Below are 23,308 nucleotides of genomic sequence, written 5' to 3'. Positions count from 1 at the left end.
TAATGCAGTAGTTAGACCATCAGTCCTCTACGCAGCAGAATGCCTATCCCTAACTAAAAAGACCCCACTGAGAGCCCTGGAAGTGCAAGAACGGAAATTCCTGAGAAGAATAATAGGGCCAAGGATCCTACCAGATGGAAGGCGATGGTACAAACCCAACAATGAGCTCTACCAGCATCAAGAAAACCTCATAGATGCCATCAGAAGAAAATGTTGACTTTCTATGGACACCTACACAGAATGGATCCTAATAGATCATCCCATAAGATCTTCAAGGTTGCTAACAAAGACAAAGCTACTGGATTCCCCTGGACCAAACAAGTGGACAAAGATCTTGCAGAGCTTAATATTAATCAAGCCACCATTTCTGACAGGAATGCATACTGTTTAATGGTCAAAACTAAACCTTTCCTAACATCCCTTACAACAGCTAGCCACAAAGGAGCCGGGAATTGGTCAGAGGAGCGCAGGAAAGAATTCAGCGATAAAATGAAGGAATACTGGGCCAACAGGAAGGCTCAAGAGGCCACTAAAAACACAATCCAGTACGCTAAAAAGGGCAGACGACGACAAAAACACAGCTAGAACCCAAGCACTGTGGTCCACAGATGGCCTAAATGCAAAGAAAAGAAAACGTTACACATTTTATAAAGAGTTGACTGATGGGACATCCCTCAATAGATTCATTTTGTACATACCCCATAGTCGAGCATCTCTTCTCTTTGCTGCTATGTCTTCCTAGCCCGAAGTTTGCAACATTTTATTAATACTGCTCCTTTGTCATAAATCACACAGAACAAATCGTGCTGTCTTCCTTTGAATATTTTTCCAGGTCTCGTATCCAGTAGTCTTGGTGAGTGTCCCATACAATGGAGCCATACACCAACTGCGTTCTTACCCGAGACTTATGCGCCCTCTCGTTTACAACCTCTAAATACTCTCATAATCATATGAAGAGATCTGTAAACTTTCTTAACTATTTAGTTAATGTGACTATGCCAATGAAGATCATTCCTTGTATTAACATCCGTTGTGGAAAAAAGTATAGACACCCAGTTTTATACATTAATAAAAAGTTCATCCATTGTCCCACATAGAAACAAACTACAGCAACATTTAGGTTCTTAATTCTACATTTAAGTACGTATAGTAGTAATTTTTATGGTACCAAGTTAAGATCCTTGTGCAGGTTGAACAAAAAATGCCAGTATTTTTTCCATTCCCAATCAAGCACTCACTTTAAAAATCCCTTAACAGTATCCTGGTTTCAAGAGGTCAATAGGAGTGTATCGTGATTGACCTCTCTAACGCATTTGATAAGGTAGATCATGGGAGACTACTGGCAAAAATGAGTGCGATTGGACTAGACAAAAGAGTGACTGAATGGGTGGCTATGTTCATAGAAAATAGCATTCAGAGAATTATAGTAGGCAATGCTTTATATGTCCCTGTAATAATTAAGAGGGGAATTCCTTAAGGCAGTATTATTGGACCATTATGTTTTCTTATACAGTAAAATTTGCTGAAAGCGGAATTGCATGTGTCCGAGTTCCTTTTTTGAATTAGACAAGTTTCCGGATTGAACAAAATTATACAAAACAGAATGACAAATTACTTACCACTGATCCATTAGTCTAGTTTTGGCGATTCAAATCTCAGTAACACAATATCGTGCTGTAGAGAAGGTTTTTGTTACTCTCGCATAGACCTGCACTATAACACACTCAATATATTATGTCAATGAAAACTGGGCAATTTCTGCCTTATTCCACATGTTGAATATACAAGGTACAGTATACTGTAACACAATTTCTGTCTTATTCCACATGTACAGTAAACAAACTACAGTGTACATATAACACATTACTGTATTTTCCAAATTATTCCTTCTTTCATGTGTCTAAAAAAGAATCTTGTTTTACCTTCTTTGATGTCATATCTTTCTCATTGCAGTCTTTATCGCTGTACAGTAACTCAAGAAGTCGCTGTGAATTCGACTTGACTGCAAATTTCATAATGTCCCTGACACTCTCAGTGGCTTGTTTACGAGTCCGTATTTTTCCTGACTTTCTCTTTCCTTCTCCTCCTCCTCCTCTTCCTGGTCTTCGTCCCTTAGATCACCTTCTTTATTCTCTGTACGGCGGATCTTCAGAATCTGTTCAGCAGACTGGAAACTGTAGTGAGTAGCAAGCTGGCCGTCGCTCCGAGTGTATTTGTCTACATTACATGAGAAATTCTGTTGTTGGCTCAGCGTAGATATCACTGCAGCATTTTCAGTCACTCCCTCAAGTGTGCCGACGTCATCATATTCTGCAAATCCCGCTTTTGCAGAACACTTTACGACTGTTTGAGGTTTGATCTGCTTCATAGCCAAAGTGGTCCAGTTGGCTGTATCCAGTATGGAAATTGAGTGTGTGAGGGAGTAAGTGTTGTCAGCTGTTTCAACAGTCTTGATCAGTGACTGCATCAATAAATGCCTGTAGTAAGATTAAAGGTGTAAATCACTTCTTGGACCATAGGTTGAACAACGCTGGTTGTGTTAGATGGAAACCAGACTAGCTTGTCATTGGAAAGCAACACGTGGGTGTCAAGTGTCATTTTTGAGAAAAAGAATAACTTTGCGATTTTCCTTCTTCATCCTACATTTAAATTCGTTCAGCCATTCTTCCATTAGAGCAATGGTCATCCAGGCTTTCCCATTTGTCCTCCATGTTACCGGAAGTTTGAGGAAGTCCAAGTTTTTGAAACACCTTGATTTTGCTGATTTCCCGATTACCAGGGAACTTTTCCATTTCTCCTCCATGTTATGGTACAACAGTACTGAGACAGTAGGTTTGAACCCCACTGTTGGCAGCCCTGAAGATGGTTTTCAGTGGTTTCCCATTTTCACACCAGGCAAATGCTGGGGCTGTACCTTAATTAAGGTAGGTGACCACCAAAGTCTCAGCATGCCACTAACAGTAGCTAGGATGTATAGGTCATACTGTTGGATTCTGTTTTGTTTCATATATATGCCACTTTCCACATTATTCACAAAAGATATTAAGGCATTTGTCATAAGTAAATAACCTATTCCATTGCTCATTGAGCCACTTATGAAACTTATTCAGCACCACCCACCTGTTCTTGTGCAAATTCTCAGGTGCATGCACAGTTGTCCCAACCTGTAGCAAATACAAAACATAATTTCTGTTCTTTCTGTGGACCACGTTAATCCAGTTTGTCAGAAATCATATCTCTTTTCAGACCATTTGTTCAGTAAGACCCATTCTTCATGGGTTGTTCATTTGGCGTTCTTCACCACCAAATGATACTCCTTTGTGCTATTTACCAGTGGGATTACAACCTCGTGTACTCCGTGTTCTCTTCATTTGTTTCTGTGATCCAATATATATCTTCGTAACTTCTCTTTTGATGTTGAGTATGAGTACCTCAAGGGATGACATCAAGGGCCCCTTTTATTCAGTTAGACACAAACACACAAACTTACGCATAGCACTTGCGAGGAGCTGGTAGCCATTCTTGAAGTGTGTCACTATAGTAATACTCGATAACCAGTGCTCAGTGCAGAAACTACTCAGATCATGAAGACTTTTTGATCACATTAGTGTGGAGTATTCACCATCTGAAAGAGAGGCAAGGATTACAGCAGACAAAGAAAGAAAGAAAGAAAGAAAGAAAGAAAATAAACACATTTGAAATTTGGCTTTACCAATATATGTTGAAATTTAGATGGATAGTTCAGGTCACTAATAAGTTAGATAAGAGGAGGAAGGTTAGGCCTGAGTTGACCTTAGGAGATTGATTGGATTTTTTCTGCTGATTTCAAGGACAGCTGTATGGAATAGGTATTTGGTAGAGCATTGGTTCTTCAGCTTCTTCTTCTCCTTCCTAATTTGGCCAACTGTGGACCGCATATAACTTTAGGCTTGTTGGCCTTTCTTCTCTTCTCTTACCAAAACCTTTTCATTCTCTCGCTTTGTATTTTTCTCTCCTCCTCAGAGATTATCCGGTTGGGCTTCTTTTTAGGTGGTTTGTCCTCAAAAAATTTGATTTTGTTGATTATGTTTCTAAACTCTTTCCTTTTATTGATCACCTCTAGTGTAATTCCAACTTCTTCTGCATCTCTTTTGACCTCTTCTACCCACTTAGTGGAGGCCTTCAATCCTACAATGTACTTAAAGGTCCTCTTGGTCAGTCTGCTTTCATCCATTCTTACTAGATGTCCTTAGAAGTTCAACCTTCGCTTTCTCATTGTGTCTGAGATCTTTTCCGTATGTTTATAAAGATCCTTGTTTTTCCTTTTTTTTCCAGGTTCCATCAGTAGTTTTCTGGGGTCCGCGAATCTACCTTAGGATCTTACTTTCTTTCTTTTCCAGTTCTTGTAGCTCCCCTTTTTTATTCAAAATAAGACACTCTGAGGCATACAATCCTTCGGGTTTGATTACTGAATGATAGTGTCGGAATTTGGCATGTAGGATATTGCCCGTTTGTTGTCCATACTCTGGGTTAGTTTGTAGGATAATTCTAATTTTCTGATTCTTCCTTTGATAGCCTCTTTGTCTAGCCCATTGGGTTGGATCCATTCTCCCAGGTATCTGAACTTCTCTGCCCTTTTAATCTTCCCATACTTTATCTCCATGTACTTCTCATTTCGGTGTCTATACTCCATATACTCCGTCTTTCCGTAAGAAACTTTAAGACCGTCTTTTCTGGCGATTTTGTACAGTTTCTCTATCATCTTTATAACGCCTTCTCGATTTTTAGCTAAGACGGCAAGGTCATCGGCAAAAGCTAGCCATTTAATTTCCAAGTTCTGGCCTTCTCTTCCTAGGTGTATTCCTCTTATCCCTTCCGATTTCAGAGCTTCTTCCCAAGTTTTCATTATTTTCTCCAAAACTAGGTTGAAGAGGATCGGGGACAGTCCATCTCCTTGTGTGACCCCTGTATTGATTTCAAACGGGTCAGATATATCTCCGAGGAACTTGACTTTCGAGATGGTATCCGTCAGGGTTTGTTTAATGAGTTCTCTAGTTTTCTTGTCAATTCCAAACTCCTCTAGGACTTAAAATAAGGTTTGTCTGTCTATTGAGTCATATGCTTTTGTGAAATCCATAAAGATGACTACGGTGTTCTGACTCCTTATTGCTCTTGTTTGCAGTATAATTTTGAGGTTGAAAATTTGTTCTGCACACGACCTTCCTTATCGGAAACCAGCTTGGTATTCTCCAATGAGGTGGTCAGTCTGTTCTTGAACTCTGTTTAGTAGAACTTTAGAGAATATCTTATAAGCAATTGACAGTAAAGGGCATGGGTTCATATTATAGTAGATTGAGTTTTCTATTGATATGTAGAAATGGGGGGTTTAGCTCAGGATAGTGTGACATGGAGATCTGTATCGAACCATTCTCTAGATCTGGAGGTCAACACGGAATATAGTGACATGGAGATCATATCAAACCAGTCTACAGATTTGAAGGGTAGCATAGGATATGGTGACATGGAGATCTGTGTCAAACTAGTCTATAGATCTGGAGGGTAGCACAGGGTATGGTGACATGGAAATTTGTATCAAACAGTCTACAGATCTGGACTGTAGCACAGGATATCAAATGTTAAACAATTAATTTATTGTAAGTAATTATTGAAAATAATGACTTGTAATAGCACAGGATATGGCGAGATGAAGATCTTTATCAAAGCAGAGTACACACCTGCAGGATCAACTGATAATGTACTGGCATTGACAATGATTTCTTACCAAGTTGCCCACGGTTCAGTCCAAGTCATTGGACGTAGATCATTTGAAATACGTAGGTCGAGTCATAAGTCATGGCAACTATTTTTTTTCTCGCGAACAGTTGTCAACACGGGAAGTCTAAGATATGCATTTGGAAACGTACGGTATGTACTTGCGTATGATGCCACTAGATGGTGTATGTAAACAACAGTGTGGTTCTAAGCATGCGCCCAAGTTCAGTGCGTGAGTGAGAGTCAACAAACAGGAGCAACAATTGTATATTAAAATAGCAGTACTCCATAGCAGAAATGCACGCCAATGACATGCAGAGCTGCAGGAAGCATTAGGTGTGCATGCCATGCCCTATAGAACAGTGGCGGGGTAGAGTTTCTACTGCCATCGTTCAGCATCACTTACAGCGGTGAGGATGGGAGGTTCTTCCACACTCGCCTTATTTACATGATATGAACCCATGTGACTATGATCTAATCCCCAAAGTCAAGAAGTCATTACGTGGACAACGGTTTGCTAACAAAGAGGACATCCTAACAGCATTTCGGAGGGAGATGTCACACGTTAGCGATACACATGCAGCGAATGTTATTCAGCGCCTGCCCCACCGCGGGCAATGCACAGTGGAAACCTTGGATGATTATTTTGAAGGTCTGTAACCAGTGGAGACCTGTCCTTTGTATGTAGTCTTGTGTATTTGCTGTCTAAACCATAATAAAACAATGTTTACCAATGGCCTGTGTTTTGTCACTTTCGTACGAGAATCTCCTGAAGTCAGAATTTGTCTTCAGGCACTATGCATAAGTACATGCCCTATATTTCCAAGTGAATATGTTAGATTTTCCGTGTTGCCTCCTGCTCGTGAGAATGACTTATGAATCGACCCTCGTAAAAGCCATGTCCCTGTGAGGTGGATTCAGTGCAAGGCAGGGGATTGTGCTGATATAATAGATAAATTGTCCATCATTGAAAGCTACAGGTCTGCCTGCCTGCTGGCTTGTAACCATAACAATAGCATTATTACATATTTTCTGTTACTTGTTTCAGTGAGTGGAAATCTCTTACTTCTGCTCATAGGAATATTTCAGTTGCATTGGAAATGGACCAGAATGTAAAGATAAAGGAGGAACCAGTCTGGCTTGGAGGAGCAAGTACATCTGTTGTAAGTGTCATTCCTGATCAATTTGTAGTGTTTAGTATTTAAACTTAATTAAATAAATTAATTTTAATATTTTAAGTGAAATCATATCGCATACTATTCTGTTAGTTTGTGTACATACGAGGTTATACCGAATGATTCAGCATATTTTAAATGTGTGATTTGTTAAGTACTTCATCTGGAATGGTTTTGCAACTCCAACTTTTGAGAAGTACATCTGCAGATATTTCATTGTGTTCTCCTTTCATCAGACAACACATCAAGACAGTTGTATGGTGGGCTCCTGCACGTTGTAGCATGTCGCTGTTGATGGCCATCAGATGTTTTCCTGCCTCAATTTGGCAATGACCTGCTCTCTTTCTGCTACCCTTTTCACTATTTCATTATTGTTATTAAGATTCTTCGGCCAGTGATGATTATTTCCCTTCTCTAATCTATCCTTGTTTCACTGTCTTGTATTATTACTTTCATTTATAAGGGTAATAAGTTTTCTCTCCAAGATATCCTAAGAATGTAGTACATCGACAGTTCTATATTATTTCTCAGCATATCTCATTGTAGACTAGAAATTTGAAGTTGCAAGTCATAAAATTTCTGATTTAGCTGGGGTTTCTTGGTATGCAGATATTTAATTTTGATTTGAATAAATTTGGTGAACTTTATTCTGGTCTCCCTTTCATAATCCCTTTTTTTCTGATGATTTAAAATGTTTTGGAGTAACATGATTAATTAAACATTTTTGAAAGAAACTCAGGTACTTCGAACTGCATTCACAGCCCCATGCCGACATTCCAGGTTCTCTTCCACGTTGTACCTTTTTTTGCTACTTGCTTTACATCGCACCGACACAGATAGGTCTTATGGCGACGATGGGACAGTGAAGGGCTAGGAGTGGGAAGGAAATGGCTGTGGTCTTAATTAAGGTACAGCCCCAGCATTTGCCTGGTATGAAAATGGGAAACTACGGAAAACCATCTTTAGGGCTGCCGATAGTGGGGTTCGAACCTACTATCTCCCCAATTCTGGATACTGGCCACACTTAAGGGGTGCCCCAGACTGAGGGCCTTTTTTTTATCTGTAACCATAATCATATTGAAAGATTTGGAAAGATAGCTGAGTAGGACTTCCGTTTCCTTTCTGTGCCGCAGTGTGAGAACCATGGTGGCTGTTACAGCTGCGCTTCTCGCATCCAGTTTAGTACCACTAATGAAGTCCTTCTTCATGTGCTATTACATGGTACTGTTGGAGCTGCTGCCCTCTAACAGGAGATGTCCGTTTAGTCCTGGACAATTAGGTTGCCTCCTCCGCCATCTATGCTGTACCGAAGGCTATCTTCTCCAACATAGCTGCCGTTGAGGTCTTCACCGTAAACCTGGCAAGGGACCCTTACCAGATGCTGCACACCGGGTCAGTGTGCTCTGGGACTCACATAGGCAGGGGCACCACTCTCTGGGTAGGGCTGCCTCCAAGAGGGTCCCTACCTGCTACCTGCGCAGGAACACAACAAACTCATCATGGTGTTCTGTATGACTCTGGTGGTAACGATCCTCAACATCAATATGAACTGGCTGTGCTCCTCTCGTCTGATCTGGCGAAGTCTGTCATCGATTTCATTCCCTTTGGAGAGCGTGTCATGTTTCTTAAACTGCAAACTTCCCATCGTCCCATGAGTATTATCTAGGCTTATGCTCCAACTGGCGATAAGGATGACGAATTAGTCGAAGAATTCTATTCCATTCTAGAGGAGGCAATGTCTCTTACAAAGAAAGGGGATGTATCTCTTGTCCTTGGTGATTTCAATGCTAAGATAGGTCTCGGTGCAGAGGAAGAAATTGTTGGACAATATGGACTTGGTGACAGAAATGCCAGGGGCGATCGTCTAGTTCAGTTTTGTTCAGAACAAGAGCTCTCTGTTATTAATACCTTTTTCAAGCTACATTCCCAGTGCTTTTATACATGGACGTCTCCTGCAGATTGTGAAGGTCATATTATCAGGTATCAGATGGATTTCATTCTCATCAAAAATCATCTGGAAAGATACGTGAAGGCTGTCAAAACCTACCCTGGGGCAGATGTTAACAGCGACCATAATCCCGTCATCATGGACTTGACACTTCATCATTTTGTCAATAACATACGCTCTGACAGACCTAAGCGCATCGATACAAGGAGCCTTGACGACCACGTATTTCGAGCTCAAACAACCTTGAAGCTCGAAGAATGTATGAATACAATAAACAACTTGGAAACAGAGGATATTGAATCACGTTGGATTGCACTAAAGAACATACTCACTGATACTCAAGAGAATGATATAGGACATTCGAACAGCCATCGATGACAGAAGATATTCTACAGCTTATGGACCAAAGACAGAAAGTGAAAGATGTAAGTAAAGTGCAATACCAAGAACTAAATAGGACAGTGAGGAGGAAGTGTAGGGAAGCAAATGAACTATGCAGAGAAATAGAACTTCTCCAAGAGAAACATGTCTTGTTTAATCTCCACAAGAAGATCTAGGAACTTGTAGGGAAATATCACAGGCCATGTAAAGCTATACTGAGGGATGCCAATGACACCATTTTTTAGGAGTCGAAGACAAGTTGAAGTGTTGGAAAGGATATGTTGAGAGGGGGAATGAATATGTTGAAAAACTATTTAGCGATGTAAGGCCAGACAAACCACCTTTTATTGGCGAAGGCAGCAAAACAAGTCTAAATATAACCCAAGAGGAAGTACGTATGCAATGAAACTCCAGAAGAATGTAAAAGCTGTAGGTCCGGTCAAGGTTCATGCAGAAACTCTCAAACTCATTGCTGAAGGCCGTACCAGAGGACTAGAGTTGCTAACTACATTATTCAACGCAATGTATAAATCTGGTAGAATTCCATCTGACTGGCTAAGATCTACTTTTGTCACCATACCTAAAAAGGCTAGTGCATCACATTGTGATGATTATCGTATGATCAGCCTAATGTCCCATGTGCTAAAGGTATTTCTGCTTATCATCCACACTCGAATCTACCTCAAATGCAAACGCCAAGTTGGACATACTCAGTTTGGCTTTAGGAATGGACTGGGTACTCGTGAGGCTCTTTTCTCCTTGAATGTTTTGACCCAGAGATACCTAGATATGAATGTAGATGTGCACGCTTGTTCCATCGCTTACCGAAAAGCTTTTGATTGCGTATCTCATGCATAACTTGTTGAGATTTAAAAATCTACTGGTGTAGATGTTGGTGATCTTCGTATCATTACCCATCTGTACTGGAATCAAACAGCAGAGGTCAAAATAGAAGGAACTACTATTGAGGACATAGCTATACGAAGAGGTATCCGCCAGGGATGTGTCCTGTCCCCACTCCTTTTCAACATCTACTCTGTAGCTATGTTCAGAGAGGCTATGGAAGATGTTAATCTAGGTATTAAGATCAATGGCTATATCATTAATAACATCCAATTTGCTGATGACATGATTCTGTTAGCCAGCAACCCTAGTGATCTTCAAATCATTATAAACAACATCGTGAGGACCAGTGAAACCTATGGTTTATCCTTGAATATTAACAAGACCAAGCTGTTTGTATTCTCGAAAACACCAAAACAGGCCTCCCTTTACATCAACAACAAGATCGTCCAACAAGTAACCTATCTTCCATCAAATATCTTGGAACTCTAGTGAACTACTGTAGCATTGCAATTCAAAATGTGAAATCTTATCCAGGATTGGACAAGCAAAAAGCATGTTCAATACCATGAGGACCTTATTCACCAGCCGAGAACTCAACCTCCAGCTCAGAGTTCGAATGCTACGTTGTTATGTCTTACCTGTCCTTCTGTATGGTTTCGAAGGTTGGACGTTTAGCCCTTTATTGGAGAAGCAGATTGAATCGTTTGAAATGTACTTATACAGAAGAATACTCTGAATATCTTGGGTAGAAAAGAAGACAAATGAAGAAGTCCTCAACATTTTGAACAAGAAGAGAGAGCTTCTCATAAGCATCAGGGAGCATAAGCTCAGCTACCTTGGGCACATCATGAGAGGTGAACGATACAAACTGCTCCGACTGATCATTCAAGGGAAGATTGATGGGAAAAGATCTGTGGGAAGATGGAGAAATTCCAGGTTGAAAGACTTGCCCCGGTGGTATGGACATACTACATATAATTATATGTATTGAATAGGTTGAACAGTAAATGTATACCTTTTGTAACTTAAGTGAGATCGCTATTTTCAGTACGGACCAAAAATGAAAGTAATGGTATGGACATACGTCGATAGAAATCTTCCGTCCTGCTGTTTCACGTGTAATCATAATCAATTGGATCGCCGACCTTCGGAGGGAGACGGCGTCATAAGAAGAAGAAGTATCATAGTCCTGTACTGTTTTATTTCGATGTAAATTTTAGCATTTTTTAAAGTATCCATAATTTAATTTCATTTTATTTAATAAATCTTTTTGTTCAAATTTCATTCAGTCTTTGGTTACATCATTTGTTAGTAGCTCGCTTGATCCTTAGTTGGTTGTTTGCACCCCTATATGCCTGTTGTACGAGGAACTGCCGACGGTCCATCCTCAGAAGAGAGTCTACATGTGGAAAGTAATTTCTTTTTCAGCTGCCGGAGCCAAGACAACGAGTGAATCTTCCACATGTTCTCCTGTGGAAAGGGCACAGTATATGAGAGGATCTTCCTGTCCATTTTTAGCTGGTATCCAAGTTCAGTAGTTATTTGAACAAATGTTTTGAGGGGAGAAGCAAATGTAGGCTATGCGTTCATTGATAATAAGAGTTTCCTTTTTACCTCTACCAGAAACTTATAGAGTGCGCACAGCACGAGCTCCAGGCTATCTTTGAAGTTGTGGGGTATTCGCTGTTCTTTGAACAGTGGCACTTTCTTCTGCTTACGGATTTGTTGAGATTGCTGTAATATATTGATAGATGTTTCCTGCAGCACGCTTTAGTGCAGGGGATCCAGGACCAGCGGTCTGGGTGTTGATTTGCAAGCACCAGAATCACATTTTCTTGGCTCTGAAGTTACATGGGTATAGCAGGAAGCAGTTTAGCCATTACGGCTGTGAAGGAGGCGGTCACACTGCACCTTTTGCCTTCCAAGGTTTCTGCAAGTGATATTCATTCTGAGCTGAGACATTTGGTTATATCCCTTAGGGAGCTGGAGTGACAGGCTACCAAATTCTAAATAAACTACAAAGATATATGTCTTCCCTCCAGGTGGAACGTAGAGAGACAGTTGTGTTATGTAATCTTCGGATCAGCCACAGTATAGCCATGCACTCGTACATACTGAAGGAAGAAGCCCGCTAGTTTTTACTTGCAGTGGTCTTCTGACCGTAGTACACATCCTTACGGAGAGCAGTGAGCTTGGCCAATCTACGCGCAGTCTGTAACGTCATAGTGCAGTATACTTCATTTTATGCTCTAAGGATCAGTCAGCAAATCAGCAGACCTTGTCATCCATTTAATGAGGGATAGTGGCCTTGTTTATGATCTTTGAACTTGAAGTTTCTATTTTTTTCAATTTTGTTAACCTTATTTTAATTCCTTTAACTCTAATATATCTTTCTGTATTTTGGCGGGTTTTTGAAAATTTACTTTGAATATAATGTATTATTTTGTGTATTATTTATTGTTTTTCCACTTTAAGCCATTTTAATTTACTCTAAAATAATTGTATAAGAATGTAAAGCATTGCAAATTAGATCCTGTGATATTTTCAATTCATAATCATTTTCTTCATCATCTTTTTAAATTCTAGTCAGTGGTAAATTTTAAATTTGAATGATTACATTTTGTTCCGTTTCACATCATACCATGAGTGGCCAAAGACCTAGATGTTAGGCCCTTTTAAATTACAGTCATAATCATCATCAACTTCTCTCATACCCACTCCATGGTCTCATTTACACTCACGATCAACTTCCAGTCAGTATCCCAGTGAAAACAAATCTCCGCTTCCTTAAGTTCTCCTCTGCTGTCATAGCCAGATCCCATCTATACAGTACATTAGTACATATTGCTGCTTGCTCCAAGGAAATTGAATAAGATTTCTCTTAACCATGTCACTTGATGTTGAATTATTTTCAGTTCGCACACTTTCATTGTGAATCTCAACATCAATTTTCTCATGCAATCATGAATAACATCATCCACACAACTCCAAGCTGCTGCCATATTTGTGGACAAATAACATGTGGAGGGGTGTGTTTTATTTTTGTTACTCCAGGAGCGACTTACCATTTAAGATAAAAAAATTAAGTGCAGGTAGTTCAAGACATCTTTTGGTTAAAATGTTAGATTGTTGAAACTTACAGAACAAACCTTGCTGTCTCAGAAGTGGTCAGTAATCATCTGTATGTAATCCATGCACATGCAGGGAAGTGTACGTTAGGGTATGTTTGCACCTTTTTACTCACTCTGTCAAATTATGCCATGAATATCTCTGAAACTCACTTGCTGCCCTTAATGCCCACTTTTGCCCTCATTCCCTTCACCTGGTCCCTAGCCTTTGTTACTCTCGTCACAGAATTATGAAAAATATCAACAGAAATAAATAGCGTGTTCTGTGAATAAATATATATATCATAGGAAAGAAATACTGTGTAGTACACAAAAATTTCACAACAACAATGGAAGCAAGGCATTCATCATAATCATCCTCATGATCATTTAAAATTACCAAATTAAATGAAGGCTGAAAAACACCAAATTGCACTATTTTTAAGATAATCCCAGAAAAATGGATAAAATATCATGCACAAGGTCTGATACACTGCATCAAACCAAATCAACAATAATAAAACCCAGAATGAACAAAAACCAAACACGCCCACATGAGCATGAAACAAAAGGGGGAATGCCAACAATGTGAAGAAGCACAGGAAGGCTAATCAGGAAGTTTTGGCAATTCTTAATTCAATCACAATCCGTGAAGACAATAAGAAACTGACAGAATATCTTAAATGACTTTAATAAATAAGAAATACCATAGGTAAACTGCAAAAATAACATTAAAAACACAAAAATGTGTTCCATGTTCAAAGCAAAAATAAATTGGTGAGGAAATGAACTAAACATTGGTTTTTAAAGTAGTTTATGAAAATAAATATAAACATCTCAGCCATGTAAAGCCAAAGAGTATCCAAAAATAAGTATGGACATATTGCACAAACATAGTTTTGAACATGCCGAAACATCAAGCCACCAACAGGGAATAAAATCATTCACAAACCCAAAAAGTGGCAAAGGAATTTACACAAAATTCAATTTTCATGGTGATCTAGTACAGTACAAGAAGGTACATAGAAATATGAGTAGAAAGATTATTTATGTTCTTAACCAACTACCTCACACAAACTATTCAAATTATGCTCAGCCCTAAATCACATCTGCTAATGTATTAAATTTAACTTAATGAGTTACAGAATTTTAGAACACAGTTTTGGAATGGTACATATTAACAAACAAAAGTAAGGTGGTGAAACGTTAGGAAGTCTTCTTTTATTACTCCTTGGACAGGTACCTTTCCAGATAAGACAGGTTGATGCAAAATTATCTCATGATTGGCATATTCAATAACATGGAGTCTTAAAGAAATTCTTAAGCCTTGAATATTTATTCCCAATTTTCATACCAAAAAAGTGAATGTGGCTGCTGTCCCATGGCTTCAGAATGCTCTGTTTTCTATTACCATTTGAAATGTACACGGTGACTTAAATAATCAAATAAGGTGAATATATACTGAATGTTCACGACAAATAATAACATTCATTCAGGAAAATTCTACAGCTAGTACTCACGTCACTCATCTGCATCAAACGAGTTGGCTGTACAGTTAGGGGCGTGCGGCTATGGGCTTGCATCTGCGAGGTAGTGGATTCGAACATCCCTGAAGATGGTTTTCTGTGGTACACAATTTTGACAGGCAAATGCATGGAGCTGTACCTCACGTAAGGCCATAGCTGCTCCCTTCCCACTGCTTGGCCTTTCCTATCGTATCCTAGTCATAAGACCCATCTGTGTTTGTGTACATAAAGCAAATTGCAAAAAAAAAAAAAAAAAAAAAAAAGCTCACTTTTACCACTTGTGATTTTCCTTGCTGGTGAATTTCAGTTTCCTTATTAGATGATAATGTTTAGCATCCTATACGTTTTAGTTTCATCCCACTCTATTTGAATGAAACCTGAAGAATCCAAGCTTCATATTAAAGCTTGAGGAGTGTGCCATTTTTGAGCACAATACTACACCATCTACACATCAGCAGCTCCAGAAAGAGACAGACATGGCCTTAGCATAGTGCCTAAATGTTAGCAACTGAGGGTAAAAGATATACAGTAGATAAATCATAGTGTCCACATTGTGGAAAGTCACGGAAAAAGAATTTGGTCAGGGAAGTAGACAAAATATCTGGAAAGTCAGGGAAATCTTTTCCAAAGATGGATTTGTATGGATACTTTTCTGATCTAGTCTGCGGTTACTCAGTCTTTTGTAGCATTTCTTTTCAGGTATTTTTTCAGGAGAAGTGCACAACAATTCTAGAATTTTATTTGTGTCCTTGTGTCATTTCTTTTAACCATTCTTATGTTTTTCTTTTTTTATTTCAGTTCTAGGATGCTTGCTAGAAACTCATGACAATGGCTAACAAGCAGTGTACATTTAATATACTTTGGCTTGACAGTAAATTGTTTCCTGAACTGAGTGCTTGTTTGGACATATTGGTAAATGATGCAATTGCAGCTTATTGTAAGGTGTGTTGTAAATCATTGAAACTTAGTTATATCGGTTAAAAGCAGTCACTTCTCATGCTAAAGGACCTACTCATATAAAATACATGTAAGCTAGGTCTTCCCAGCCATCAGTTTCTTTCTTTGCGAAGAATACCTCTACTCCATCTAAACTAGAAGATACACAGCCAAGAGTTAGCACTACATCCACACTGCAAACAAGTCAGAGGAGTTGGCCTTTTAGTGTAATTGAAGATGATGTTACATTGGCCAAAGTCGTATGGGCTCTTCAGGTTGTTACGGGAGTCAAGAACCTCTTGTGATGAAACCTCCACAGAATTCAAAACAATGTTCTCAGACAGTAAAATTGCTCTATGGGCAAGACTAAGGCTTCCTATGATATAAATCATGGATTTTAAAGAAAGTTTGCAAAATGACTTAAAACAGTGCTCCGACTACATTGTGTATTTTGATGAATCATTAAACGGACTTGTCCAATGAGGACAAAAGGGCTTGTATGTAAGGTTTAGGGATGTCAATGTACAAAATGTTGCAACAAAATATTGGAATAATGTATTTTTAGGCAGAGCAGCTACAGATCATTTATTAGACAGGTTTATTCATGGGCACTACTTATCTTTATGAAATATGGGCTGAATGTTAACCTAAGTTTTATTAAAAACCTTGAAAATCATTTGCAAGTGCTAAACCCCGAGAGCAAATCTCTTCTTGATGTAGGCATATGTAGTTTGCATACAGTGAATGGAGCCATCAAAGGTGGAATCTCCAAAAGTGACTGACTATTTTCTATTTCTTCAGGTCTGTATACAATCTTTCTAGATAGCTCTTCTCGACGTGCTAAATATACACACATAACAGTAAGCACCACATTTCCTTATAAGTTCACTGCAATGAGATGGTTGGAAAATGGATGCTGTGTTGATCAAGCTCTTAAAATATATCAGACATTGGCAAATTCGTGAAAGAGTACATTGAACAAAACAACAAACACCTTCAATACGTTAGAGAAGCTGTGAAGAATGCACTACTTAAGGCAAAATTAAGTGCTTTTAGATTTATTTTGTCAGTTGTTGAACCTTTGCTCAGAAGATTTCAAAGTCAGAAAGAAACCTGACAGAGCTTTCCTGAGCTCGATAGCTGCAGTCGCTAAATTTCGTCCAGTATTCGGGAGATAGTCGGTTCGAACCCCACTGTTGGCAGCCCTGAAGATGGTTTTCCGTGGTTTCCCATTTTCACACCAGGCAAATGCCAGGGCTGTACTTTAATTAAGGCCATGGCTGCTTCCTTCTCACTCCTAGCCCTTTCCTGTTCCATTGTCGCCATAAGACCTATCTGTGTCGGTGCAACGTAAAGCAAATAGCGAAAAGAAAAGAAAAAAGACGGAGCCTTACCATTTTACGTCACTTGTAGAACTTATGAAAAATGTAATGATGAGATTTGTCTGAAAAGATAGCTGAAGCAAGTACTTCCCAAAAGTTAGACTTACGAGATGGTGCCATTCTGCTTTCAGTAGAAAAAGTGGACTGCCAGTAGGTTACATAAACAACTTAAATGTCTTGAAATGGAAAATGTTACTTTCCAAGAATGAGGTCAAAAGTCTCTATGGGAGCAAAGTCCTCTATAAACACATTTAGCAACAGGTCTCACTGCCCTAGGCCCTGAAATGATATTGCTCAATTCCTATTTGGCAACGAAAAGTATTGATTTCATTTTTGCAAACTTGCACAGACATACAAGAGTATGTGATAAAAGTGCTGAAAAGGCTAAAAGACAGTTCTATCTGATAATTGAGGAAGCTCAGGTCAATGCAGGAGTCAACAAACGGATTAATGACTTTATTTCGAACAGAACAGGTGACTTGGGATTGTATGAATTTTACTACAATCTGTTAGGAGAATATGAGAAATATGAAGATCTCTGTTCTGTAAAGTTTCATTTTGTCCCATGGTAATGCATTTGTTGAGACAGGCATTTCTGTCAGTAAACATTTACTAGTCTAAAATCTTCTAGAAGAATCACTTGTGTCCCTTGATAGTATGAAACACGTTGGTGGATCGAGAAACCTTACTATCAATAGAAGAATGCCGACCTCAATTTGAGCCTCAAGAAGACTGTATCAGTCATACCTGAAAAAGAAAAAAGAAAACAATCAGAAGAGGAAACTGGAGAAAAGGAAATTGAATTACAGTTGAAAGATTTGGAGGGAAGATAGAAAAGTTAAAAATTAAAAGAAAAAGTCAGGGTGCTGAAATTGAAAGGAAGAAAGTACTTCTAATCCCCCCATGACACCACAGCCCTTGAAGGGCCTTGGCCTTCCATGCGACCACTTTTTATCCCGAAGGCCTGCAGATTATGAGGTGTTGTGAGGTCAGCACGACGAATCCTCTCGGACGTTGTTCTTGGCTTTCGAGACCAGGGCCGGTATCTCAACATCAGATAGCTCCTCAATTCTAATCACGCAGGCTGAGTGGACCTCGAACCAGCCCTCAGGTCCAAATAAAAATCCCTGACCTGGCCGAGAATCGAACCCAGGGCCTCCGGGTAGGAGGCAGGCACGCTACCCCTACATCACGGGGCCGGCAGAAAGTACTTCAAGAAAACAAAGAAATGCAAACAGTAATCATTAAAAGATCTTGATTCCCATAGGGAAGCTGAAATATATGTTCCAAATGAGCAAAGTTTTAATACCAATATATTTAGTCTGTTACTGGACATTATAGATTTTCCAGCTAACTCATTACTGGTTGCCAGCGTTTTGCCCCAGCATGCCAAGTTGAGCTCACCAGTTAGTAAACGGCACACCCACCAAGACACATGGCTAGTGCATACCATAGAGGCCACTGTGTAGGCTATTTGGAGCCACTGGCAGTGCCAATGCACTGGGACAGACTTTGTCTCATTTTCACATATTTCTTGTTTCCTATGGGAATCAACATCTTTATCATCTGATAGCCAGGCAGACAACAATTTTTGAAAATGAGACAAATATCTCTCATAGTGCATTGGCACAGCCAGTAGCTCCAAATAGCTTACGTAGTTGCCTCCATGGTGTGCACTAGCCATGCGTCTTGGTGGGTCTGCCATTTAACAACTGACAAGCCCAACTTGGGACTCTATGGCAAAATGCTGACAACCAGGAATGAGTTAGCCGGAAAAATTATAATGTCCAATAACAGACCAAATATTAGTGATGGGCTGCGAATGGACTCGCGAAGACTCGAGTCTGGGATCGTAAAACTCGCGGTACTCGAGTCCGGACTCGAGGCCGAGGACGCTAGCAGCGTTATCTGCGAGCCGTGTATGGAAACTACACGATGCTTAATATTTTAGGTAGGCCAAGGACAAGTATTGGGTCCGTTTCCAAATAATGCACAGTGATATAATGTACAAACTGATGTACATTATGCCGTATTTACATGAATGTATAGGCCTACACAACAAAACCATATTGTAACGTAAACTAAGGAATGTATGGACACAGGTGCTTATGAGCTGCAGTCCGGCTCTATGGCTAAATGGTTAGCGCGCTGGCCTTTGGTCACAGGGGTCGCGGGTTCGATACGCGGCAAGGTCACGAATTTTAACCATCATTGGTTAATTTTGCCGACACGGGGGGTGGGTATGTTGTCTTCATCATCATTTCATCCTATTTATATTATAAAGGGCATTATTGTACGCTCGTGACTATACAAAGAATACCTGACCGCAAAGCTTTTAAAGCTGAGTGTGGTATATCTGATCTCTACAATATTGTGTGAACATTGCGCCCCTTACCGAACCTTGCGTCTCGCACTGCCAATTGTCTGCAGTGTGTTCAGATGAATCTCCGTAACTAGCGACTGTGTTAAGATATTTTTAATGTGAAATAGGGATGGTCCGCCTCTGTGGTGTAGTTGTTAGCATGATTAGCTGCCACCCCCGGGTTCGATACCCGGCTCTGCCCCGAAATTTGAAAAGTGGTACGAGGGCTGGAATGAGGTCCACTCAGCCTCGGGAGGTCAACTGAGTAGAGGTGGGTTCGATTCCCACCTCGGCCATCCTGGAAGTGGTTTTCCGTGGTTTCCCCACTTCTCCTCCAGGCAAATGCCTGGATGGTACCTAACTTAAGGCCACGGCCGATTCCTTCCCTCTTCCTTGCCTATCCCTTCCAATCTTCCCATCCCCCGCCAAGGCCCCTGTTTAGCATAGCAGGTGAGGCCGCCTGGGCGAGGTACTGGTCATCCTCCCCAGTTGTATCCCCCGACCCAGAGTCTGAAGCTCCAGGACACTGCCCTTGAGGCGGTAGAGGTGGGATCCCTCGCTGAGTCCGAGGGAAAAACCGATCCTGGAGGATAAGCAGATTAAGAAGAAGAAGAAGAAGAAATAGGGATACAGCTAGATTGCTTTCATTCTTAATCTGCTTACCCTCGAGGGTTGGTTTTCCCCTCGGATTCAGCCAGGGATCCCACCTCTACGCCTCAAGGGCAGTGTCCTGGAGCGTGAGACAATGGGTCGGGGGATACAACTGGGGAGAATGATCAGTACCTTGCCCAGGCAGCCTCACCTGCTATGCTGAACAAGGGCCTTGGTGGGAGATGGGAAGATTGGGAGGGATAGACAAGGAAGAGGGAAGGAAGCCTACAATGAATAGTTAAATCATGTTCCTAATCTTTACTCCGTATCTCAAGTTACCAAAGGCTAACCTACTGGGCGATATAATGCAAATATGCAAACTCATATCCTCATTCCTTTCGGGAAAACCCCCATTGTAGGTGAGCTGCATGTACCATTTCAATCACATACCAGCCTTCCGGACATTCTAAAAGGAAGAACATTGTGTGACAAACTAAACGAATGGCATTTCGAAACAAATAAGTTACGGTCATACACTCGCGTGTTTCACGTTATGGTCATCATTTACGTAGCTGTTGTAATAGTATTTATATTTAATGACTGGGGCATTTCTTCCGACTGCTCGGCAACAGGTAGCAGTTATGGATCGTGACGTCACAGTGGAGACTCGAGTACTTCGCACGGGTTACTCGGCGAGGCTTGGACTCGCCAGACTCGATTCTCGCGAGTCCAAGCGTTACTCGCGCACATCACTACCAAATATATTGGTATAACAGTAATCGTTTCAATAAGTGTAAATTTTTCTTTCCATTCCTATCATTTCTGACTGAGTTGTCTTCAAATTTGAAAACTGTTTTCGTTATAGACCTAGTCTAATTGGAATTCATTATATTCACCTACAAAACAGACACAAGTTAATTGCTTTTGATCACAAGAGTGCTTGAAATCCACATGAAATAGTATTAGGTTGCTGTGGTAAAATAATTTTATTTTCATATTTGAATTACTCTGTTGTTAAGTTAGTTGTAACTTTTCATGAGTTCTATTTTTGAGCTTATGCCGTGTAAATAATTATAAAACACACTCAACGTTTCAAAAGGAACCTTGCCTTTCTTCATCAGGAGACAAAAGAGAAGAGAAACGACGTATTGATGGTTGCTAGGAGAAAGCAACAAGGAAGCTACAAATGGTGCCCAACTTTGTTCCTTGGAAATTATATGATAAAGTTATATGTTACATATTACCATTACAGTACTTGTTTATATGGAAAGTACCATCAATGTAATTATTTTACCACACATAATTGTAAAAAGGAAAATGAGTAGAGAATTTGGGCAGCTATATGGATGGCAGAGGCTGGAGTTACCATTTTTATTTCTTGTAAAACATGCTGTTTGATAAATTAACGTGTCACTCAGTTTCCTTAGTAGGTCAGGGAAGTCAGGAAAACTTGAGAACATTTCTGTGGACACTGTGATAAAAAAACAGTCTATCGAAGTTGAATACTTGTGTATATTTTCGGAATGCCATTAAATATCAAATCCTTCCAGAGGATATAGCATGAGCTCACAAGAAATAAGAAATCATGCCAGGGTTGGCAAAAATGCTAAATATATTCCAGGTTCAAATTTTTTGCTTCAATACAATTAAGAAAGTCAACCTATTGTGGATCACTCTCTCTTTCAACTAACAGTGCTACCTTGATTGGGAACCATCGTAACTTAACAGAGAATAGCCTCATAACATATTACATAAATGGATGTTATGATGAATGAACTTTACAAGAGAATAACTAATCCATTACAACTTGGTGATTTGCAAGTTGATCCTTACAACTCAGTGAGATATGAACATGCTACAATATTTCATTACTAGCAAAGAAGGCCTTATGTGCCAGCTAAGAGAAAACTATTTGTGTTTGTAATCTGGCAGAATCTGTGCCTCAGTATTGAAAGCATCAAGTTGAAATATTTATGAACTACGTTTACAGTAAAAAGTACATGTTATGTTGATATGCTATGAAGAACAACACATTCCTTAAACTAGTAGTCGTTATGTTTACATTTCTGGATATATGCAGATTTGAGGGTACCTTACAAATTAACCTTTCTAACCTCATTGGCTTATCGAAAGGCAAATATTTTCAAAAAACAATAGGATTAAATAAAGAATAAGGAAAGAGAGAGGGGAGGAAAGAATTTCTGAACACAATACATGGCCCAAGTCTCTCTGGAAAAGCGTCTCAGGTCATAGTTCAGAAAGTAAGTTCACTGCCGCTTAATGATCATGATTAAGACCAGTCCAGGCTAGAACACTAGGTTCACAATACTAGCACTTACTCCCTTACTTGGGGTTCCTGAGCTCATTAGAAAAGAAATGTAAGAGAAAGTGCCCCTCAGTTTCTCACATTAACTTGACGGAAACATGATGAAGCTCGTGGAAGTGAGAACCAGCTCTCTCCACAAATAAAGCCCTGACAGTGCAGGAGCTTCCAAGACAGTGGTGTAAGTTTTCCCCAGCAAATGCGTGGGGCGATGAGTTATATACAGAAAAGAAGGGGCGACGAGAAGGTTGTAGAGAGTACATGTCATGTGGCGTGACTTTATAGCAAGATGGAGAGAGATAAATGTGCAAAGATGTAAGTGGGAGGAGCGTAGCGTAGGGTTTGATGAATATTGCAGGTAGGATGCTGCATACATCCTCACAAAAATTACTGTATCCTGTAGGAGTATGGGACAGTTTTTAAAGACCCTGTATGTTTTTATTCTTGTTACTTCTTTACTTATATTGATTTACTTTGTATGTTTCTCACTTACAGCCTTCCACAGATGTAAAGGATGAACTAATCAAAGAAGAAGAAACAGTTAATCAACTGGTTTCATGTCTCAAAGAAGAGAACAAGTAAGTACAGTTTCTGTTGTATACCTCTGACCCTAAACAGTTTGGAACTTGTTTTTCTATTCTCCAGTTCACTTTGGTGACCAGGGTTTAGTGTCATCTTCCGAATCTCAACATTACAGGTTCAAACCGGGATTGTAGAAGGTTGAACTCTGCATGTTGTACGATATCATATACATTACAACGCAGAGAGATTCACTTTACACTGCCCTCTGGTGGATCTACAGTGAAATTGAATGTTGAAATTTACTAGCAGCCAGAAGGATACACTGCAGACTAGGGGTATCATGTCTCTACCCCAGAGGTTCTGTTTATATTTCTGTGTCAATTGAGATATTTTTGATCCAAGAGCTAGTTCAATTTCCACTCAGCCTACTGATTTAACAATCTGATGGTGAGGTGGTG

At 39.8% G+C, this 23,308-nt stretch overlaps 1 protein-coding gene across 3 annotated transcripts in view; it reads left to right on the top strand.

Annotated features, from left to right (window-relative positions):
• The first annotated feature begins 6,799 nt into the window (after positions 1-6,799).
• The window catches only part of LOC136866939 (uncharacterized), a 155,706-nt gene continuing 139,197 nt past the window's right edge, over positions 6,800-23,308 (top strand). For all 3 annotated transcript variants that reach the window (XM_068226953.1, XM_068226954.1, XM_068226952.1), the window contains exons 1-2: positions 6,800-6,914; positions 22,824-22,906. In XM_068226953.1, the coding sequence (XP_068083054.1) occupies positions 6,852-6,914; positions 22,824-22,906 (146 nt within the window). In that variant the 5' untranslated portion in view covers positions 6,800-6,851. The remainder of the gene's footprint in view (positions 6,915-22,823; positions 22,907-23,308) is intronic.

This window comes from Anabrus simplex, chromosome 3 (genome assembly GCF_040414725.1).
Source record: "Anabrus simplex isolate iqAnaSimp1 chromosome 3, ASM4041472v1, whole genome shotgun sequence".
Lineage (NCBI taxonomy): Eukaryota > Metazoa > Arthropoda > Insecta > Orthoptera > Tettigoniidae > Anabrus > Anabrus simplex.
This window is presented reverse-complemented; position numbering and strand designations above follow the sequence as displayed.